Genomic DNA, 21,064 nt, shown 5'->3' with positions numbered 1-21,064 from the left:
GCATACCAAGCACCGGATATGAAATTGTCTGCCATCAGCGCACCTCTGTCCCTGGAATTTATAACACCTAGGTACTTGAACCAGTCGGGACGACCATTGTAAGGGGAAGTTCCCCGAGGGCGAGGTGATTTTCAGTTAGGGAGAGCACCTCAGACTTCCCATAGTTCACAGTGAATCCTGAATGTTGACCAACCCGTGTGGCATCCTCCATAATAAGGTCAAAGTTATCGTGTGGGTCTCTGACATACAAAAGAACATCATCTGCGTACAATGAGATGATCTCGGGTTTGCCCACTATTCGAATACCCCGGTTCCCATGCCAGTGAATTATCAGGTCTGCCATTGGCTCGATTGCCACAGCATAAAGTATGGGGGACAATGGGAAGCCTTGGCACATCCCTCTGCCTAGCATAAGTGGCCTAGGGTGTATCCCATTGACCTGTATAGTGGCTGTTGGGGATGTGTAGAGCAGCATGACATAGTGAATAAGTTGTTTGCCCAGATTACACTTGCGTAGCACCTCAAACAGGAACAACCACAACACAATATCAATTGCTTTTTGGGCATTCAAAGCGACCGCCACTGCTTGCACGTAGGTGTTATGCTTGACATTACATTAAATAGCTGCCTGAGGTTCAGAAATGTGGACTTACCTAGGACAAACCTGGCCTTGTCACGATGTATCAGTGCCGGCATTAGGGGCAACAGCCTATTCACATTTACTTTAGCATAAATGTTAGTGTCCACGTTTATGAGAGATGTCGGCCTAAAAGAGCTGCATACTCCTTAGGCTTTCCAAGTATCAATAGCACTATAATTGTAGCCTCCCGGAGCGTATCCAGCAGGCACCCCGCCCGCACCGATTCCTCCCGTACTTTCAACAGGTAGGAGGCTAAGAAGGCCCTATATTCCATTCCCTTTGGCACTATCTGAGAGAAGCGACATCGTCTTCGAGGTGTTGTGCTCTGTACAGCGATTCATAGAAATGCAAAAAGACATCATTGATGCCCTGGTCTGAGTACTGCATCTGTCTGGACTCGTCCCATACTCCCACTTTATAATCCAGCCCTCTTTCTGCCCAGATTGCATTAGCCAGTAGCCTACCCGGATGCTCCCCCTCTCCATATTTCCCAGCCGAGGTAGGTTTATCAAGGTATTTGACCTTGCGGTCCGCATTCCACTTAAACTCCTCAAGCTGAGTTGTTATGTCAGTCAAAGTGGTCCGGGTGGGTGTCGTCGCATATTTTCTCTCCAAGACTTTGAGTGTTCTCTGACTATTGGCTTCGTCCCTAAGGATAGTTTAGGCAATTCTTTATACATGGCCATGCCCCTTAAAAATACCTTAAACGTCTGCCAAAGCGTGCCTTGCAACACTGCATTATCGTCATTGGTTTGGAAGAAGGCGCGGATATCGTCCTCCATGCTGCTCCTAAATACTAGATCTTGCAGGGTCAGGCATTTGAATCGCCACGATATGCTATCCCAGCGGGATGCCCCCCAGTTTAGGGAAAGTAATATAGGGGAGTGATCCGAGTACGTGCAGGGGAGTATGTCGGCTATCATCGTCTGTCCCACAAGGCAGTCAGAGATTCAAAAAAGATCTATCCTGGAAGACGTGTCATGCACAGATGAGTAATAGTTATAACCCTGGGCAGCCGGGTGTGAGATGCGCCATATATCGCACAAATTAAGGTATGTCATTCGTTGCATGATACAGCCTTCGACAGCGTCCTATGCGCTATCCCGGTGCAATCCAGGTCTACGATCAGAATGGTGTTCATGTCTTCTGCTCAGATAATTGGTGTGAATGGGTAGGTCATGAAAACCTACGTCAATCCCGTTTAGAACGCTGGGCCATCTATGTTGGGCCCATAGGAGTTCACTAATAGCACTTCCTTACCCATCAGCTTACAATGCACTATTACGTAGCGACCCATCAGATCTATGTGTGAGTGTAGGCATTCAAACTTTACCCCCTTATGTATCAGGGTCAGCACTCCTCTGGATTGCATCGAGTAATTTGCTATAGAATCGCTTGGTCCCCGAACTCTTAACTCTTAATGTTCCCGCTTCCTCGAGCATGCGTTTCTTGCAGAAACAGAACCTGGACCCCGTGTCGGGTAATGTAAGATGCTAGCTTCCATGCCTTGGAGTAATTCCTGAGCCCTCTCACATCCCAGCTTCATAGTTTAATGGTCCCCATATAGGCCTAGGGTGGGTTGTTCGGTATCACTTCACTATACTTGCTGTGTCGCAACCGGGTAGCCAAAAAATTAACAACAATGATCTGCATTGCATGCTTGCCAAAACATGTTTTAAACCATTTCACCCCAACAATTCCCCAACCTCCCTCCTCCATCATTGCCTCCCCCCAAATTAGGGTCAATGTAACCACCACCCCTCCCTCATCCTAACCACAACACCGGAAAACCAGCAACCTTGCATCGAGGGACAAACGCTTCTACTTCGACTAACCACTGTTACTATCCCGCCCATCTGTATTAAAAATGCATGCACAATGAGCTTGTTGCCCGCTCCACATCAGTACAGAGAGTTATACCTCTGTCTGCGTAACTCACAAGGAGTATATTAAATCTGAAAAAGGTAAACCCCCAATATCGGGCCACTCTCTCCAGGAGATGTCACACCAGACACACCAGTTTCAGTTGCATCGGCTAGGTCTATTCGCGACTGGAAGAGACCACCATTTCCGATTCCTCGTGAGCATCATGCGGTGGCCGGTCAGGTATGTTGGCTACGATGAAAGCCACAGCTTCCTCAGGTACCATAAAGAAAAGTGCTTTGCCCCCAAGTTGTATTTGCAGTCGTGCTGGGAAAAGCATTGCATACGGGACGGCACTTTCCCAGGGCAGCTTCTTAGCTCCCAAAAAGATTCTTTGTTCCAGTTGTACAACGGTGGAAAAGTCCAGGTAAATGTGGATTGTGGTATTCTCGAACCTGAAAGGGCCTTTTTTCCTTGCCAGCCGCAATATAGTGTCTCGGACGCAGGAGGTCAGGAGCCGCATGATGACAGGTCTGGGGGGAGTCCCTGGCTTAGGTCTCAGTGTTGGCGTTCTGCGTGCCCTCCTAACCACAAACGTTGATGAGAAGGCCTGGCTCCCCAGCAACTCTTTAAGTAAAGCTTCTATCGCCTCTTCCATAGGGCCACAAGCAAAACCCTCAAGGAGCCCCACTATGCGGCGGACATTAGTCCTCCTAGATCTGGACTCCAGGTGGTCACATTTGAGCTGGGCTTTCTTCAAATCTCTGGCCAAGTCTGCCAACTGGCCCTTGAGGGTCCCAATATCATCTTCCGCCACACCAATGCAAGTCTCTGCTTCTGTAACTCTTGAGCATACTTGCTCCATTTTGCCTTTAATGGTATTAATATACGTGGATATGCCATCTAGCTTGTCTGTCATTGTAGCAACCCCAGCCTGCATGCTCTTCATGATTTGTTTAAGATTCGGTGTCTCCTGCTCCACACTCCCAGTCGGCTTCTCCGTGTCCGGGGGTGGGTCTGCCCGGGGCCTACTGGTCTGGCTTGCAAATACTTTCAGGCTACTCAGTTTTTTCAGATTCCCTTTCATCATTGCTAGTGCGGGGAGCAGGCTGCACAAATGATTCTCGTGCTGGGGGTGGCTGCTCGACCACAAAGCAGGAGATATAACACTGGAGTTGCAGGGTCACCAGGTGCTGGGCAGTCCGCCGTGACCACACAGGTAACACAGAGGGAGTTTCTCCCAATAGGTATGGCTCAGTCCTTTTACAATAGCAGTACCCTTCTTTTAACAAACAAACAAACAAACAAACTCTTCTCAGCCGGGGTTCGGGACAGGGTGCCGCATTAAAGTAGATGGGCCAGGTGCAGGGGTGCCACAGGCCAGGTGGCAGCAGTCTCACACAGAGCAGCTTTGAAGATTTTGCCACCAGTGCAAGCCTCCAGGCCCCCTCATGGCACAAGTGTGATCTTACTGTGAATAAGCTGCTTAGCTCGGATTGTAGCGCGGCCCAGTCTGGTTACAGCCGAATGTAGTGACAGTTCCTCCTCACTCTTTTGGCTCGCACAGCCCCCACTCAGCCTAGGCATGGGTGTTCCGGCAAGCAGGCTGGGTAAGCCCACCCGGGCCCACACACGATGGTAGCAGAGTCTCCGGCACTTGATCATGTAGTCCCAGGCCTTAGGAGCAATGTATGGTGTGTGTAAATAAATATATAAAAAAAATATGTAAAAAAATATAAATAAAATAGGGGTGAGGCGCGCACTCCAATTCCTGGCCAATATACTACCTGAAAAAGGAAAAAGAATAAATGGGTTAAATCCCAAAGTGTCCAATTCACTGGGTTAGATCCCAATTGTTGCAAAAATATTCACAGGGTTGTATCCCAAATGTTGCAAAAATATTCACAGGATTAGATCCCGTATGCTGCATTTTTACTGCTGTTCTCCTCCTCCTAGCGCTTTTGTGTCCCAACACTCTTCAGGGAGGCTGTGCTGCCTTTCACTTCAGGTGAGTCCAATTAAATTGCTAATGCAGTCTCTTAGAATCATGGGAGCTGTAGTGAAATAATTTGTTCAATTCAGGTGACCAAGGAAAGACTCCCCTCCAGGAGCACACATCTTACCCTTAGCAGGGGGAGGGGGGAAAACCATAACTATGATTCTCCACTGTAGGGAAAAATGTCCCTGGTGCTGCAGCCTCTGGAGTCCGGATCTCCACAAATTACATGGTGTGTGTACGGCTGGCAGTGCAGCAGTGCTTGCAGAGGTCAGGGACTGTGCAGTCTCTCAGCGTGGCAGTCCTCTACCACTCACAAACCGTCTTTCGGGAGACTCGCAACGTTCCCCTGCCTCCCGCTACAAGTTCCAGTGTGCACGGCCAGTGCCCTGCTTGGTGGCTCAACGTTGCCGCGCCCTCCGCCATCAGCTCTGCTCAGCCTCACTCACTTGGCACTGCTGCCTCAGTTCCACAGCAGGTATCAGCATCAGCCACTCCCATCAACAACCAGATCGGCCACTGGTGTATGGTCATGCCGGTTTTCTCTTCCGGCATCACCGCAGCGCTCTCCCCTTGGGCTTCGCTTGTGAGCCGCTCCTCACGGTGCACCATGTATCTTCACCTGGGGGGCTCACAGGACACTCCCAAGATGGCGGCTGACTTTTTAGAGGCAACAGGGTTCAATTAGCAGGCAATATCACGGATGTGTCGCGCAGTCCAACAGAGAATCAGAAGTAGGCAGCCATCTTATGGCTGCTCAGCAGCAGCCTCCCCCCCGCCTAGAGTGTTTCCTTTAGTTTATTTTAAGCAGGGAAATCTTCATCAGGAAAGGGATAGTGAGGCGTTTATCCAACCTCCTAAGTTTATAAAATGGCATCTTTTGAAAGATCTTCACAAAGTTGTCCACCTCACATTTCTGACCCCTCACAGAATACTGTTAGTGTCAGCATCAGCTATGTACGCCTTCCTTAGGGAGCTTCTATCCATGAACCGCTGGTGAGTCATCAGTTAGTGCTTGACTCCATCTCTGTTTCATGGTGTGAATCTGTGTCTTTGGCATTGTAGGCACTGGGAAAAGCCAGAAAAACATTACTACAATTAAGGATCTCATTGAGACTCTGTCAGACCTTTCTCTAAAGAAGGGTGCTGTGTTCGTGGTATCTGGTTCAAAGCTGCAGGGAATCAAAGAGAGACTGAGTGTGGAACTGGTGTCTACGTCAGAAAAACTGACAGCAGTTTTGTGAATGCTGAGGGCATTTGGCATTGAGTTTCAGCATATCTAGGATGAGAATCAATGATTTATGGAAGATTTAATAGGTGGTGTATCAGGGAGTAGCTCCTACTGCTTGGCCTTATGAGGAGCATAGTACCGGAGGCTACAGTGATTATTATGCTAAGGCCAAGAAGTGTTCTTTGGAAAGAATGATGAAGACAATGGAGTACTGCAGGCTCTATAGGATGTTAGTAGGTTGGGTCCTAACCCTGACTCTTACTCCTACATCTTGTCCCTTTTCCTCCAGATCCGTGGGAGGTTGTCCCCATGAAGAGGAAAGAACTGCAGTATGAGATGCGGTATCATTTAATTCATTCTAAGAAGGTCAGTGCCAGGGCACATGCTTAGGAACGCACCTGCCCCCAAACATACAAAATGTTCAGAAAAGGTGTTTTGGAATCCTACTAGACTCCAAGGAAAACTCAAAGGTTATAAATATTAGAAAGAGACACATTTAGGAAATCCCTGAAGAGGTTAAGGAAAGGTTTGGGGTATGTAGACCCCACAATAGACACAAATAGTGGTGAAAAGGATCCCTTATGTGAGAAGAGCAAGAGATAGAGACTTAAAATAGACAAACAGTATAGCGTAGAGAAACTCTATTAAGTAAAGGCTAGGCATGGGGCAATAAGAGACACAACTGTTTCATACTAAAATGTAAAGGATCCCTGAGAATGCAAGGCTGGAGTGGAAAGAGCACCATGATTGAAACAGACTGGTAAATGTGAGCTTAGCAGAAGAGGCTGTACAGAGGCATAAAAACAGAAATGGCAATGGTAAAAATTATCCTAGAAGATGTAAATGTGCGGGAGGGACCCTGAAAGGATAATAGAAAGGTTATTAAGAAAATGTCTACCAGACCTGAAGTAAGGTTGCATGCCTTCTGGCATAACGCTGGGAAGGCGATGGAGGCGGATTCCTAACAGAGCAAAGGATATGCTGCAAAATAGTACTGTAGTAAAGCATTGGAAGCTGTTGAGGGCTCCCTGGAGAACATGAGAACATCTTTGAAGTAAGAGTCCCAGGTTCAGCAAAGTGAAAGCTGTGGGGGAATAGCCAACTAGCAGGCCAGGTGTCTCCTAAAATATCATAGGGAGGGCTATGGAGTAGTCTATTGGCAGGGCAGAGAAAAGGCGGCAAAAGTGCCTCTAATGAGAGCACAGGAAAGACTATGGAGGGGTCACCTAACAAAACACAGGCAAGGCTATGAGGTAGGTGAGAGAAGAACAGCACATGAAGGTGGTCAACAGTCTATTATAGACAAGAGAAGGTTATACACAATGAGTCCATGGAATAGCAAAAGGATGGCAATGAAAGAAGCACCTTGGCAGTGTATTAATCCATACATACAATATAGGGTAATGGGAAAGTGGATTAGAGATTTTCTGTGCTGCTAGATGGCTCATGAGAAGACATTTTACTTTGTTGATTTGGCGGTACAGTGGTGAAAAATATGGAGTCAGAGTAAGACGCTGTTGGTGGAGAGCAAGTGTGACATTCAATCAAGAGATGTAAGGGAAAACATTAAATAAAAGAGAAGACAGGCAAGCAGTGGGGTAGGCAGTAATGCAGGAATAGAACAGCTAACAAACTCAGATGGACAGGCTCAAGACAAACAGGTTCAAGGCAAATGTGAAATGGATAGCAGGATGATGAGGAGGGTATGAGAGGCACCCTAGGATTGATACTATTGAGGCATTCAGCTCTGGAAATTGCACAAAAGATGCAAGATGTTGTGTCACTTACTGTGAAGGCCACGGTGTAATGTGCCTTGAGCCGGCCCAGTGACAATGGCATCCTTGGAGGGCACGCCCAGCTTTGTTGCACTGTCTGAAGTGAAAGAGATGACATGCAAAGGGAGGGATTGAATTGGGGACAATATCCCAAGTGCAGTAGAGCTCAAGGCAGCTGGCAGGTTGGTGGATTTGAAGGGAGGAGCCAGGACATTTACTGAGGATGTGGAAGTCAGAACAGTGGTTCCACTGGTACCTTTTAGGGACTTAAAAGAGAAACATGAGTCAGAAACTTTAAGATATAGGAAACAGACACTACGTAATTACAATATGACAAGCAGCCAGACTGCAGTATTTAGCCATGTAAAGGACATCATATTTTCGATCTACATCTTTTGTTTGAAAAAGAGAAAGTTACTTACCATAGTGTCTAATGTGTGAATCTGTGTCTTTGGCATTGTAGGCACTGGTACCTAGTCCATAGTTCCCCTTTGCTGCATGCTGTATGAGCATCCCGCATAGGGACAGGACCTGACCTTTTTCCCCCACCCCTACAGTTCAGGAAAGAGCTCAAGACCTTCCTTTTCAACGAATGGTGCATTCCTAACGCATAGGTCCACACACCCTCCCTTCCCCACCCTATCTGAGACTTGGTGATCTGCTTGTCAGGGTTTCCATCCAGCCCTGGTTGCTTATAGATCCCTTGCTGTTATGTGCCCGCCCTCCCCTGCTGTTAGCTCCCAGCTCCCCTTTTCTCTGCTTTCCTCGCTGTGTTCTTCCCCCTATGATTTGTAGGTGCTCTGTTGCTTCCCGAAGCTAGGTATGTGCTCAATAAATACAATAATAATAATAATAATAATAATAATTAAAAAAGCGCTTTTACCCATGTAAAATATGAAGCACGCAAGGGCATGACCACGCTACTCTAGCACCGCACTCCGTCACCTCACCTCAGGCCTCCTTTAACATGTCGGACACAAACTATTGCCTGGCTGGATTTATTAGAGGGATGGATGGAGGGTTGTATGAGGGAAAGAGGACTATGGACTACGAGTACATGAGTCACTACGTAGAGCAACTTTTTCTTAATCCTACATCCTATGCCCTTTCCTCCATGCTGTACGGGCAATTTTAACCAAGCGAGAAAGATGGGAGGAGAAATATTTACTGAGTACTGGGAGCAAACATGTTCTTCAAAAATGCTTGCCCAAAAGCAGCATCTGACCTCGAGTTGCTTTTTTAGCAATAATGTTAACAAAGGGCGGAGGAAGAAGCCTATGTAATCACCTTGCTTATTACATCCCATGAGGCAAGCCTATGAAAAGCTACTGTTGAAGCCTTTGCTCTGACTGAATGTGCATGAACACCTCCTGGGGAGATTTATTCTTAAGCCTGTACATTCCGAAAATCGCTGACAACATTCATTTAGCTATGGCGGCTTAGGAAGCTTGATTGTCTGGGGAAGACCCCCCAAATATGACGAACAATGCATCTTACTTGCTGAAAGATTACTTCTGCTAAGATCAAATGTGAGCGTTCATCTTAAATCCAGACAATGAAGAGTTTTCCCTCCCCCAGATTGTGGATCAATAAAAAATGCAGATAGAACTATTTCTTGACTAATATGGAAAGCAGAGATAATGATAGGCAAGAATTTAGGATGAGTGTGGAGCACTACATTGTCCCAGTGAAAAACTGTATACGATTTGGAAGCAGCTAAAGCCTGTATCTCAGTAACCCGGCGAGCTGACGTCAAAGCCACCAGCAGTGCTGTCTTCCATGTCCTGTTGACGCCGTTGATTTAAACCATTTTGGGGCTAATGCCAATGACAAAATCAAATTTAGCTCCTAGACCAGGTGAGGGCGTCTGACTGGAGGATATATTCTAGCTAAGCCCTGTAATTGTCTTTTAACAAAAGGCTTAGAAGAGATGGCCCTCCTTTGGAGTTTCTGTAAGTTCCAATCGTCGCAAGATAAGTGTGGCACGTCCACCTGGATGACAGAATGCACCAAGTGTGCTGAAAAAGATGAGACATCTGTTGCAGAGTGTGTAATAGGACCACTGTCATTATCTTTGCCCAGGGACAAAAATACGCCCATTTATCCTTGTACTTTGTCTGGGTTGAATCTTTTCTTACTTTCTGAATGATTAGTATATTCTGTTCTGATGTCCCAACGGCAAATTCCTCTGGATCCAAGCGGCTATGGCTAATGTGCAAGAGCAAGATGGATCACTATTCCCTCTGCTGGGTCAACAAATGGGTGTGGGATGTTTGCCTGGGAAGGAGGACTTGGCTTGGGTCATTAAATCTCACACCCTGGAAGTCCATATCAGGGCTAGAAGAATCCTTATGCAGCTAGTTGATAAGCAGAGCTTGCAGATGTCTTTCCGGAATAGGGATTTGGAAGGACCGCATAACACCACTGATTGTTCCAGGCAATCTGGAGTGCATCCCCTAGAGTCTCCCTATCCAGACCTTCCCACAAGGTGAATATTTGGCACTTTGAGTTTACTTCTGAGGCATTAAGATCGACCACCGGATGACCCGATCTCTGAAACACTGGTGCTAAGGCCTCCTGATGTTTTTCCATTTGTAATTGTTTCTTCACAATCTGCAGTCTGCTTCTGTGTTGCTCATTTGCGGTAGGCGAACTGCCCCGAAATGCACGCCATGAGCCAGAGCCCAATTCCAGATTTGTACTGCCAGCCTCGAGAGGGGCAGTGATCTGGTTCCTCCCTGGTAGTTGATGTAAAACATAAACGTGGAATTGTCCGTCCTGATCAGTTCCACTCTGTTCTTGACAAGTAGCAAGAAGAACCTGAGGGCTAACCTAATCACTTTGGGCTCTTGGAAGGTATGCTATTCTATGTCCTGATAAGACCAAATGCCTTGGGCCGAGTGAGCCTCCATAGTGGCCCTGGTATCTTTTAACTGTAGAGTAGCACTGTGAGTTGAGGTCTGTGTGTCGGTATGTGATTTCATTGGAATTATGTTGAAAGAGCAATGTTTTGAGACATTTGTGAAATTCATTGGGCCTCATTACAGGTCGGGCGGTCCGGAATCAACAGTGGCGATAAATCCGCTGCCACTGTTAATTCCGGACCGCCCGATCCCGAATCCTGCAGGCGGGAGGTGATCTTCCCGCCAGGTCTGACCTGGCAGGTTGAACACCTCCTGCCTGCAGGCAGACGTGGAAACACCAGCACCATCACGAGATGGTGCCGGTGTTTCCACTTCCCCATTCGCATTGAGTCCTAAGGTGCACGCCCTCATTGTGAGCTGGCGTTCCAATCTTGAATTTTTCTAGGAAAGGGTAAAGGTTAAAATAGGACAAGTCCGGAGACCGCTTGTGGGCGCAGAAGCCAATGGCTGCCTGAAGCTCGGCTCCTCTCTCAGCCGGGACGAAAGAGATGAGAAAGAGATAATCCCAAACATAACTATACGTGAAAAACAGTGGACTGTCACGGGGAGACACAAGAGAAAGTAAAGATGTTCCAAATCCTTGACTAAACGTAGAGGAAACCGAGATGAAAATGAGGTGCCTATCCCCTACAGGGCTCTGGACATGGCGTCTAGACTGCAAGCGCCACTAAATGGATGAAGTTGAAGCGTGATGGGTGGGGTGAAACCCCAACAAATAAAAGAAAACACTTACGAGGGGCTGCCAGGCTCCAGGGATACAGTTGCAGCCTGTGTTACTGAATCAGAACCTACGAAGAGTCTGAGCGGTGAAGACCCGGACACGGTAAACTGAGGCCCGGAGAAAGGAGGGAAGAAACGAGTGGGTTAAGGCCGGCCCACTTCCCCCTGCGGAGCGCCTCTCCGAACTCCCGACCAGTGCGGGGTGTCGACCTGGAGGTTTAAAACAAGACCCTGACTCAGGGATACTGAAGGATGAGTGGGACCCTAATCTGAAACGGGAGTTGATGGACAGAGGAGAAAAACTGATGCCGCAACTTGGGGAAACATTGCTGGAAGTGAAGAGACATCCCCCGCCCGCTGCTTCCCAAACAGTGTGGCTGCAGGAACATTGACGCCGAACCAACTGAGCAGAGACGTGACAACAGTGAAGCCGGCAGAAGGCCCCCAACAAGCAGAGGAAAGTGGCCCAGATGAACTGCAATGCCCCGAGTACAATTGGGCAGCCCCATATAACCCTCACCAGAGCAGCCTTCAAATGAAGAACGTAGAGAAGGCATCCCGGACGAGGGAGGACCCGGAGTCAGGAGGTGGTTCACAAGTGGGCCACCACCGTTCTGCAGTTCTACCAGGAGCGCCCACCTGAAGCCCTAACCCAAGCGAGGAGGCGGCCTGGAGCCCCGACGCAGGAGCCCAACTTTGAAAGGCCGGTGAGAGGGTAGAAACCGCGGACCACAGCCGAAGCGGAGGAGTCACAGAGGGACACTACGTCAAAGGAGTTCTAGGTGTGAGGCGCCCCTTCCCCTTCCTTCCCCAGCAACGGGGAGGGCTGAGGATGCTGTCTCAGAGGGAGGGGGTGCCCACCCGAATCACAGCGGGCTGCCACCAATTCTCGCTCCATACAGAGAGAGCCAGTGGGAGCCACAAAGAGCGTGCAGCAGGGACCAAAGGATATAAGCCTGCGGCAGAGGAGGGAAAAGGGTAGACTGCTTGGGGAAGTGAGAGGCTGCAGCTCGGGGAGTGGGGGACCCCCCCTCCCTCATAAAATATATAAAAACGTAGCTTGCTGACAACTGGGAAAAATCAGCACACAAGTCAATACTAAGAAGTCCTGGGATACAAGATGCCCCTTGAAATGAGGTCGGAATCAGAACAACAACACGAGTGAGCCCCTAACAGAGCCTACAACCCAAGCAAGATCCAGGGGAATGCACAGGGGTCGAGACTCCCCTCAAGACCCTCCACCAGGGGAGGGGAATTTGGGAGTCACCCCCCACCTGCATGGGAAGCAATCTAATGCAGCAATAAAAAGGATCACCATAGGTATCCCCTCGCAAAACACCTCTCAGAGTGACTCAGCACCCCAGAGCCCATTCTGTCATAGTGCAACGAAACCCGAGCAAGGAAGAGCCCTGAAAAGCAGAGTAGAGGTACCTGAGGTAGCCTGCCCATACCACCAATATAAGTCGACCAGGAGGGGAAAGATACAGAGCAGGGCCTCCCCTCGGAAGATGCCTTGGCAGACTGCAACAGTACTGAAGAATATAGTCTCACGAGCCAGAGTCCCCTGACACAGGTACCCTCACAATGAGAAACGCATCCACGAAAAAATACATTGCCGGAATTTTGGCAGAAATCAGGGCTCTGCGATCGGACATTCAAACATCCATTTCGGAAATAAGAGGGAAGGTAGAACATATTGAAGGAAAAGTAGAAAACCTGGAACACAATCAGATCAATATGGTTTTAGTAGAGATTTAGTAGAGATGAAATTAAACGCGAGAATGACTGACATAGAATTAAGAGAAGAACTTACACTCAAAATGGTCGATATGGAAAATAGAGAAAGGAGGTCAAACCTACGAATACTTGGACTGGAAGAAAAGGAAGGGGAAACCCCGCAACAGGTGGAGAGGAAGGTCCAAGACATAATAAATCAACTTTTTGAGGCGGAGGGTAGCAAAAAAGTGCAAATTGAGAAAGCCCATAGGGGAGGAAGAGCGTTTGGAGGAGGACCACGCTCAATCGTTGTGAAGTTCCTCAGCTACAAAGAGAAATCTGAAATCCTCATCAAAGCGAAGCAGATGCAAGACATCGAGTTTCAGGGCTCAAAGATAAAAATATTTCAAGACCTAGCAAGCTTCACACTGGGACGAAGAAGAGCATGTAGGCCACTTACCCTGTGGCTCACAGAGCATGCTATCCGATACAGTTGGCGCTACCCCTTCGAGCTGACCTTTGGGTTCAAAGGAGAGGACTATAGAGTGAACACCCTGAGGAAGCAAAGCAAGAGTTGAAACATTTGACCGACCAAAACGACGGCAGAGGTCCTACCGGCCCCTAAGTGGCCCATTCATCTTGAGCGCAAAGTGTGGATGTGCTGCCACACAGGCGAAAAAGAAGCAAGGTGGGGAGAAAGTACGCCAAGCTGAGTCCACCATCGCCAACAAAACCGCCATGAAAAGGTACAGGGGAGGCTGATACTATGGGTACAAGACACATACAGTAACAAAAACAAGGAACGAGATTACAATAGACACATAAAGTAACAAAAACAAGGAATGGGATTAACAGAGGAAGTCCCCAGCGAGGGATGAGTTTTAACCCTAGTGGCCCTCAGTTTTAAGAGGGCGTCTCAACCCAAAGGACCTAGGACATTCACAATGACTGCGGTTCAGAGGGTTCAGTTATGTTTACAGTTAACAGGTGGGAAAGGGGGAGACAAACAGATGGGGGAAACTACTCGGGTAATGCAAGGAATAATGATTCATTCAAAGTAAAGGGGCGAAAGAGGAAGGAGCAGATGAAAAAGATGGGACCCAGCATAGGGATGGAAGCTCCCTCTAAGACAGGGCCAGGGAGAACAACTTTAAAGGTGGGCATACTCAATGTCAAGGGGCTTAATTCCCCTACCAAGAAAACCCTGGTGATGAGTGAATACGATAGTGCCACCCTGGATGTCCTTTTTATCCAAGAGACCAGGCTTGAATCAGGGGACGAGAGGCCACTGAGGGGGAAAGGGGTGGGACAAACATTCTGGGCATCGGCAGATAACAAAAAAGGGGCAGTAGGCCTGATATTGAACAAACGAATCAGATTGAGTAACCCAGTGGTGAAAGCATCAATGGAAGGTAGGCTCCTGGTGGTTCAGGGTGAATGAGAAGCCGTACAGATTACCTTCGCGGTGGTATACACGCCCAATCAAGGCCAAGGGGCGTCCAATGAGAAAGCCCTGTCCACCATAATGGGAAATAGCAGAGCCCCTGTGATGATAGGGGGAGATTTTAACACATGGGCTGACCCACAAATAGATATCTGATATTGTCATTCGAAAAGCAGACAAGGGTGGACCAGTGGTAATTCAGAATAGAGTAGCCTATGTAGATGAATGTACTAGACAGCTCACAGACAAAACCTTTTACCAGCTGATTACAGATGACCCGACCACACGGTTACAGAACATAATCAATGATAAATTAAGCAAAGCATTAGAGAGCGAATGGATCTGCTAAAAAGAATATGATTTTTTAAAAGTAGAAAAACCAACAACACCGAAATTTTATACACTTCCAAAAATTCACAAATCACTTAGGAACCCTCCAGGCCGCCCGATAGTATCGGGGAATGGTTCCTTATTAGAGCCACTGTCCAAATATGCAGATACATTTTTAAAACCCTATGTGGAAACCATGTTTTCCTATATCCAAGACACTTCAGAAGTTATTAACCTGATTGAAGGGTTAAAATTCGACAAAGACAAACAGCTATTGATTAGTTTGGACATTGTCTCCTTGTACACGTGTATTCCTCAAAAAGACACCTTAACAGTACTTGAAGAAACATTACTAACTAAGAGGACCACAAGAATCATCCCAAATAGTTTCATTTTACGGTGCGCCGAGATGGCCCTAACTGAGAATTATTTCATGTTTAACCAAGACCTATACCATCAAATTCATAGAACGGCAATGGGCTCATCAGTGGCTCCAACAGCAGCCAACCTGTACGTAGAATATTTTGAAACTCAGGTGGTTTACAGGAAGCTAACCCTTTTCTTGACCAGATCTCTTTATGGCGGAGGTTCAAGGACGACATTCTAATGATCTGGGATGGCACAAAACACTCTTTTACTTTGTTCATGGAATGGATTAATAAACAGAATCCATATTTGAAATTTACCTTGACTTGTAACAATACTGAGGTTAACTATTTAGATATCACAATCAGTGTTAACATTGAGAAGAAAATACTTCAAGTCCAGCCATTCCATAAACCGACAGACAGAAATGCGCTGTTGTGCTTCGACAGTTTTCTTCCCTGCCATACGAGGGAAAACTTGCCCTTTGGGCAATTCTTGCGCCTTAAACGGAATAGCACAGAAACTAGTACCTTTTTGACAGAAGCAGAAACACTTTGCACTAAATTGCTTGCTAGAAAATATCAAAAAAAGATTGTGAAGAGAGCATTGAAGAGATCTAAATACAACAATCGGGAAGCGCTTTTAGAATATAAAACCAAAGAATCAAGTAATCCAAAGATGGTGTTTGTTAGCACTTTTTCTCCAAAATCCAATAAAATAATTGGAATTATTAAAAGAAATTGGCACATTTTACAAAGAGGAGAATGCACCTGGAAAAACCACTCTGTGCCTTCAAACGTACGTCAAATCTGAGAGAATTATTGACAAAAAATGATATTTCCATATGACCACTCAAACAACAAAAGATAACAGAAAGTTGGGGTCTTCCGGTGATTAAGTGACACTCACCCTGTGGGAGTTGTGTGAATTGCAAGTACACATCCAGATCATCTGAAGTGGATATTCGACTAGGCAAACTGTGGTCTCAGAAACATTTTACAAACTGCAATTCATCTAATGTAGTTTATGCTATTTGGTGCCCCTGTCCAAAAATATACATTGGTATGACAGAGCGCAAAATAAAGATAAGGATAAGTGAACATCGCAGTGATATTAAAAACAAAGTAATTACAGCATCACTGGTTGGACATTTCCTTTCTATGGACCATGGACATGATACGTTACACTGGACTGTGTTAATACAAGTAAACAATAATTCTCCTGTTTTAAATTCTAACAAAAAGTTATTCAGCAGGGAACAATGGCTGATTTTCCTAACCAATTCATCTGAGATAGGTCTCAATGAACAGGTAGAATGGTCGAAGTGTTGTTAAAGAAAACACTAAGTTACTAAACATTAAGAATAATCAGAACCAGAGTAATTCCACGTGACCTTCTTTCTTCTTATGTATAAAGAAAATTGTCAGAAGTGAGATACGAGTATTAATTACAGAAGAGCACTCTTGTATCGCGAAGGCAAAACTGTTGTCAAGCTCTGCAGTTCAACTACTTCATCCCAAGTATTTTAGTATCTCACTACTTTTTAGTGATACTTATTTAACAACGCTCGCTTAAGTGTTCCATCAAGGCAGACAAAAGAGAAATTCGTTGCTCTTATGTTAATCGATTAGATCCCTACCTGAGGCAGAGGGGCATGAAATCCGCGGAGACGACGACACGTGTGGCAGGGTGTTTTTTTCTTGCACCCCTATGGGGTACAATGACGAATCACATAGATGCCGTGGTCGGTTCGCCAACGCTAGCCGAGTGCTAGAGGTCGCTGATTGGCTGATAGCTCCGGTAACGCGGACCGTGGAGGACGTATCACATGACATAATCACGTTAGGTCATGTGATGCTTAAGTACGGCCGTTCAATACTATTTAATCGCCGAACAACGAGAGAGGAATACGCTCCAATTGAGACCATGCAGTCGACAGATGATCCAGTTGGATGAGATCCAAACAGAATGAGAAGGTAAGCTAAGAGAGAGCACCGTATGTAAAGAGGTCGCCCTTAAGGTACTCTTGATTCAGGAAGGCTAAATCTGGGCACATTTTTTTGTAAACCGCGTAAACGTTGTATTTGTAGTGGGAATAAGGAGTTCCAGCTCAATTACAGCTACCGACCCAGATCATGATGAGCCACAAGCGAGATTGACATCTAGAATAATCATTGCCAAACAGAAGGAAAAGTCCATCAGCAGCATGTGTTTACCCCTTGAAGATACTAGGTAAATTACGGCCTTTTTTGAAACATGTGCTTAATTGATAAGCAATGGGGAGTTAGATATATACATATGGATCCCCAATACATCTCTTTCTTTTCTTGTGCTAAAAGACAAGTAAAACACGTTAGGCAATTGATTTAGGAAAATTCATTGGAATATATCCTCAATGCAGGATAGGAAACTGTTAAGCTCTGCAGAATAATATGAGGAAATTCAAGACAACTGCAGTAAGTCTAAATGTGGCGTGTTTTAATTAAGCCTCTATGGTGTTTTCCACAGGGCACAGTCCATTGAAAGGACTCCTGGCTATTCCCATGCGCAGAACATAATTAACTAACCAGTGCCTGGGAAGTATGTAGAAAGCATAATAACATGCTTTTGAAACTTTTTTGGTAGCCAAAATTTTGGACATAAAGTGGTAATCGCTACTTTCTCTCCTTTTTCCTCCATTCTTTCTCCATATATATTTTCTTTCCCTTCCCTAGCAAGAAACGGTTCTTACTCTCTTTCAAGAATCCAAAGCAAATCAACCCAAGAAATTCATTTTGCAAACAGGGCAGAAGGACTCACAATTGTTCGTTAAGAACTTGGTTGGTAGAAGACAACATCAATTAAGATTTGAATAATACAAGTCTTGAAAATGTAAGTGTGTAGTGGGATCACGTTGGTTCCCCTGAAGAAGTGTTCATAGTTAGAGCAAGAAAATTGCCCCATAGGATGAAACATGTTGGGTTTTGAGCACTGTGAATTGATAACAGTGTCATACAATCGATGTTATTTATTATGAGATACCTTTCAGAAGAAAGGAGCAAGATATTTGATCCTAATATAAAGGCTTAAAATGTTCCTAATTTTAGAAAAAGGGTTCCTTATAGTAAAAACTGTAAATAACCAACGCAGTGTTTTGCACTACATTTTTTTGTGATACTATTGTCTGAAATTGCACTTTTGCACTTTTTTGTATTGTGTACTTTGTATTGTAAGGTGGATCCATTCCCAGTGGTCAATAGACCACTGCGGGTGTATTAACCATTTAAAATATTGGCCAAAGGGAAAGTCAATAACATGTATTTTTGCATTTGTGTATGTTTGTCTACATTATATTATAGATGCTTTTAATCACACCAGGTTGCGAAAAATTGTGTTTTAGAGCTATATATATATATATATATATATATATGTTTACTTGTGTAAAAAATTGTTTATTGAGATATATACAAAATAAAAATATTTTTATGATTAACATTTGTGCATCACCCAGTACCTATTTGGTCCACAGTCTGGGTGATTTTTTGACGAAAGAGTAAAGGAAGGTTTATTGGAGAAAGAATGTTTTAATGAGAAGTGACGCATTGGTTCTCAGGTTTAAATATTTTTTGTTCACCAAATGGGCAGAACCTCTGTGTCTTTAAACTAGCCCATAGTCTCTTTCTTGTTGTTGTTAATTGCACAGGTTTGACCCCTAAGACATATGCCATTTTTTCGGAATCCAGGGCCCCGGGTACAACATAGAGGTTTATGTATTTTACGCCACGTTGAATGATTAAGATTTGTATCCCTTTGGGGTAAGAAATAACAAACCTCATTATGGCAATCGAAAGGACAAAAAGCTATGATGATAAATACATAGAAGAGTTATAAGCCCAATCCTCTCTGTTTACAGATGAAGGAGAAGGCCCATTGATCACAAACTTGAGCAATTGGGATAAATTACTTCAATTAAAAAAGCGGCTAGTACGCACTGAGCTCCATGGAATAATCATGATAGAGTAGTTACGCTCAGGATCATTGCCACAAGGACTCATAGTAAGAAACGAACCGAGATTGTTCTTAGATGACAAAGAGTTTGTACTTCAGTGGAGCTCTATCGCCAATAAATGCGGACGCGATTGGGTGATTCTTATAATTGATACTGCGCGTAAGATTTCAATTAAGATCACCAGCGAACTGGAAAAAATGGACGAAGACATTAAGAAACTAGTCCCTCTAGATACATATAAAAAACGACTAGATGAAATTACCCTAGAGATAACAGAATTTAAATATTTCTGTATGAAAGATCGAATTACTCAGATGAAGAAAGATCTGGTTCAATTCTCTCATGAAAGGGCATTTCAATACACAAAGGATGGTTACGACCCATTTGCACAGGGAGCTGCATCTAATCAACAACGTCAAGTTAGATTTAGCAATACATCATTTAGCTCTGGAAGTTCCAGTAGTGGCAGTTACAATAACACCAGAGGCCAGAAACCTTACACGAGTCGAGGTAGGTCTAACAGAGGAGGAAACCGCAACAGACAACAGAGAAGAAATGGAGGGAACCAGAGTCAATTTTACAATGGTCTGCCTCCACAGCAACAACAACAGCAGGTGCAGTTGGCTTCTACTTCTTCGGCTCCCTCTTCAATAACGGCAGCTTTTTTAGATCAGCGACTAGACATGAACGATTGGGGATACGATCAACGGAGAACAAGGAGCAATCATCCCTACTAGTGAATCTCTCAGACTATACTCCTAACGAACAAGAAGTGAATGTGATTAACAAAGGCCTTGGCTTCGTTCCTAATACTAAATATGATAAATTCCAAACTCGTATTGAAATAAGTCAACTGCTTAGGAAAATCCATCTACGCCAATACTTCCAAGACAAAGTATTTGATGAACAGACCAATGAAAGCGGTCTGAAGACAAAATCTACATTTGAACCTCCAACTAATAGCCACACTCTAGAGGCCACGGTATTCGCAAAATGTGTATGGGAAGATCTCCATAAATTAGAGCAAGAAACAGACGCCGGCACCTTTCAGAATTTTAGTAATTTAGAAAGAAAGGTCGTGAAAAGCCTTGCACAGAATTCTGATATTGTCATTCGAAAAGCAGACAAGCGTGGAGCACTGGTAATTCAGAATAGAGTAGCCTATGTAGATGAATGTACTAGACAGCTCACAGACAAAACCTTTTACCAGCTGATTACAGATGACCCGACCACACGGTTACAGAACATAATCAGTGATACATTGAGCAAAGCATTAGAGAGAGAATGGATCTGCCAAAAAGAATATGATTTTTTGAAAGTAGAAAAACCAACAACACCGAAATTTTATACACTTCCAAAAATTCACAAATCACTTATGAACCCTCCAGGCCGCCCAATAGTATCGGGGAATGGTTCCTTATTAGAGCCACTGTCCAAATATGCAGATACATTTTTAAAACCCTATGTGGAAACCATGTTTTCCTATATCCAAGACACTTCAGAAGTTATTAACCTGATTGAAGGGTTAAAATTCGAGAAAGACAAACAGCTATTGATTAGTTTGGACATTTTCTCCTTGTACACGTGTATTCCTCAAAAAGACACCTTAACAGTACTTGAAGAAACATTACTAACTAAGAGGACCACAGGAATCATCCCAAACAGTTTCATTTTATGGTGCACCGAGATGGCCCTAACTGAGAATTATTTCATGTTTAACCAAGACCTATACCATCAAATTCATGGAACGGCAATGGGCTCATTAGTGGCTCCAACAGCAGCCAACCTGTACGTAGAATATTTTGAAACTCAGGTGGTTTACCAGGAAGCTAACCCTTTTCTTGACCAGATCTCTTTATGGCGGAGGTTCACAGACGACATTCTAATGATCTGGGATGGCACAAAACACTCTTTTACTTTGTTCATGGAATGGACTAATAAACAGAATCCATATTTGAAATTTACCTCGACTTGTAACAATACTGAGGTTAACTATTTAGATATCACAATCAGTGTTAACATTGGGAAGAAAATACTTCAAGTCCAGCCATTCCATAAACCGACAGACAGA

At 45.0% G+C, this 21,064-nt stretch overlaps 1 protein-coding gene across 1 annotated transcript in view; it reads right to left on the bottom strand.

Moving 5' to 3' along the window:
• The window catches only part of UBN1 (ubinuclein 1), a 2,005,314-nt gene that overhangs the window by 49,930 nt on the left and 1,934,320 nt on the right, over positions 1–21,064 (bottom strand). Inside the window, exon 16 of the mRNA XM_069646040.1 lies at positions 7,519–7,771. Within this exon, the coding sequence (XP_069502141.1) occupies positions 7,519–7,771 (253 nt within the window). The remainder of the gene's footprint in view (positions 1–7,518; positions 7,772–21,064) is intronic.

Source organism: Ambystoma mexicanum, chromosome 2p (genome assembly GCF_040938575.1).
Source record: "Ambystoma mexicanum isolate Mex_15411 chromosome 2p, UKY_AmexF1_1, whole genome shotgun sequence".
Lineage (NCBI taxonomy): Eukaryota > Metazoa > Chordata > Amphibia > Caudata > Ambystomatidae > Ambystoma > Ambystoma mexicanum.
This window is presented reverse-complemented; position numbering and strand designations above follow the sequence as displayed.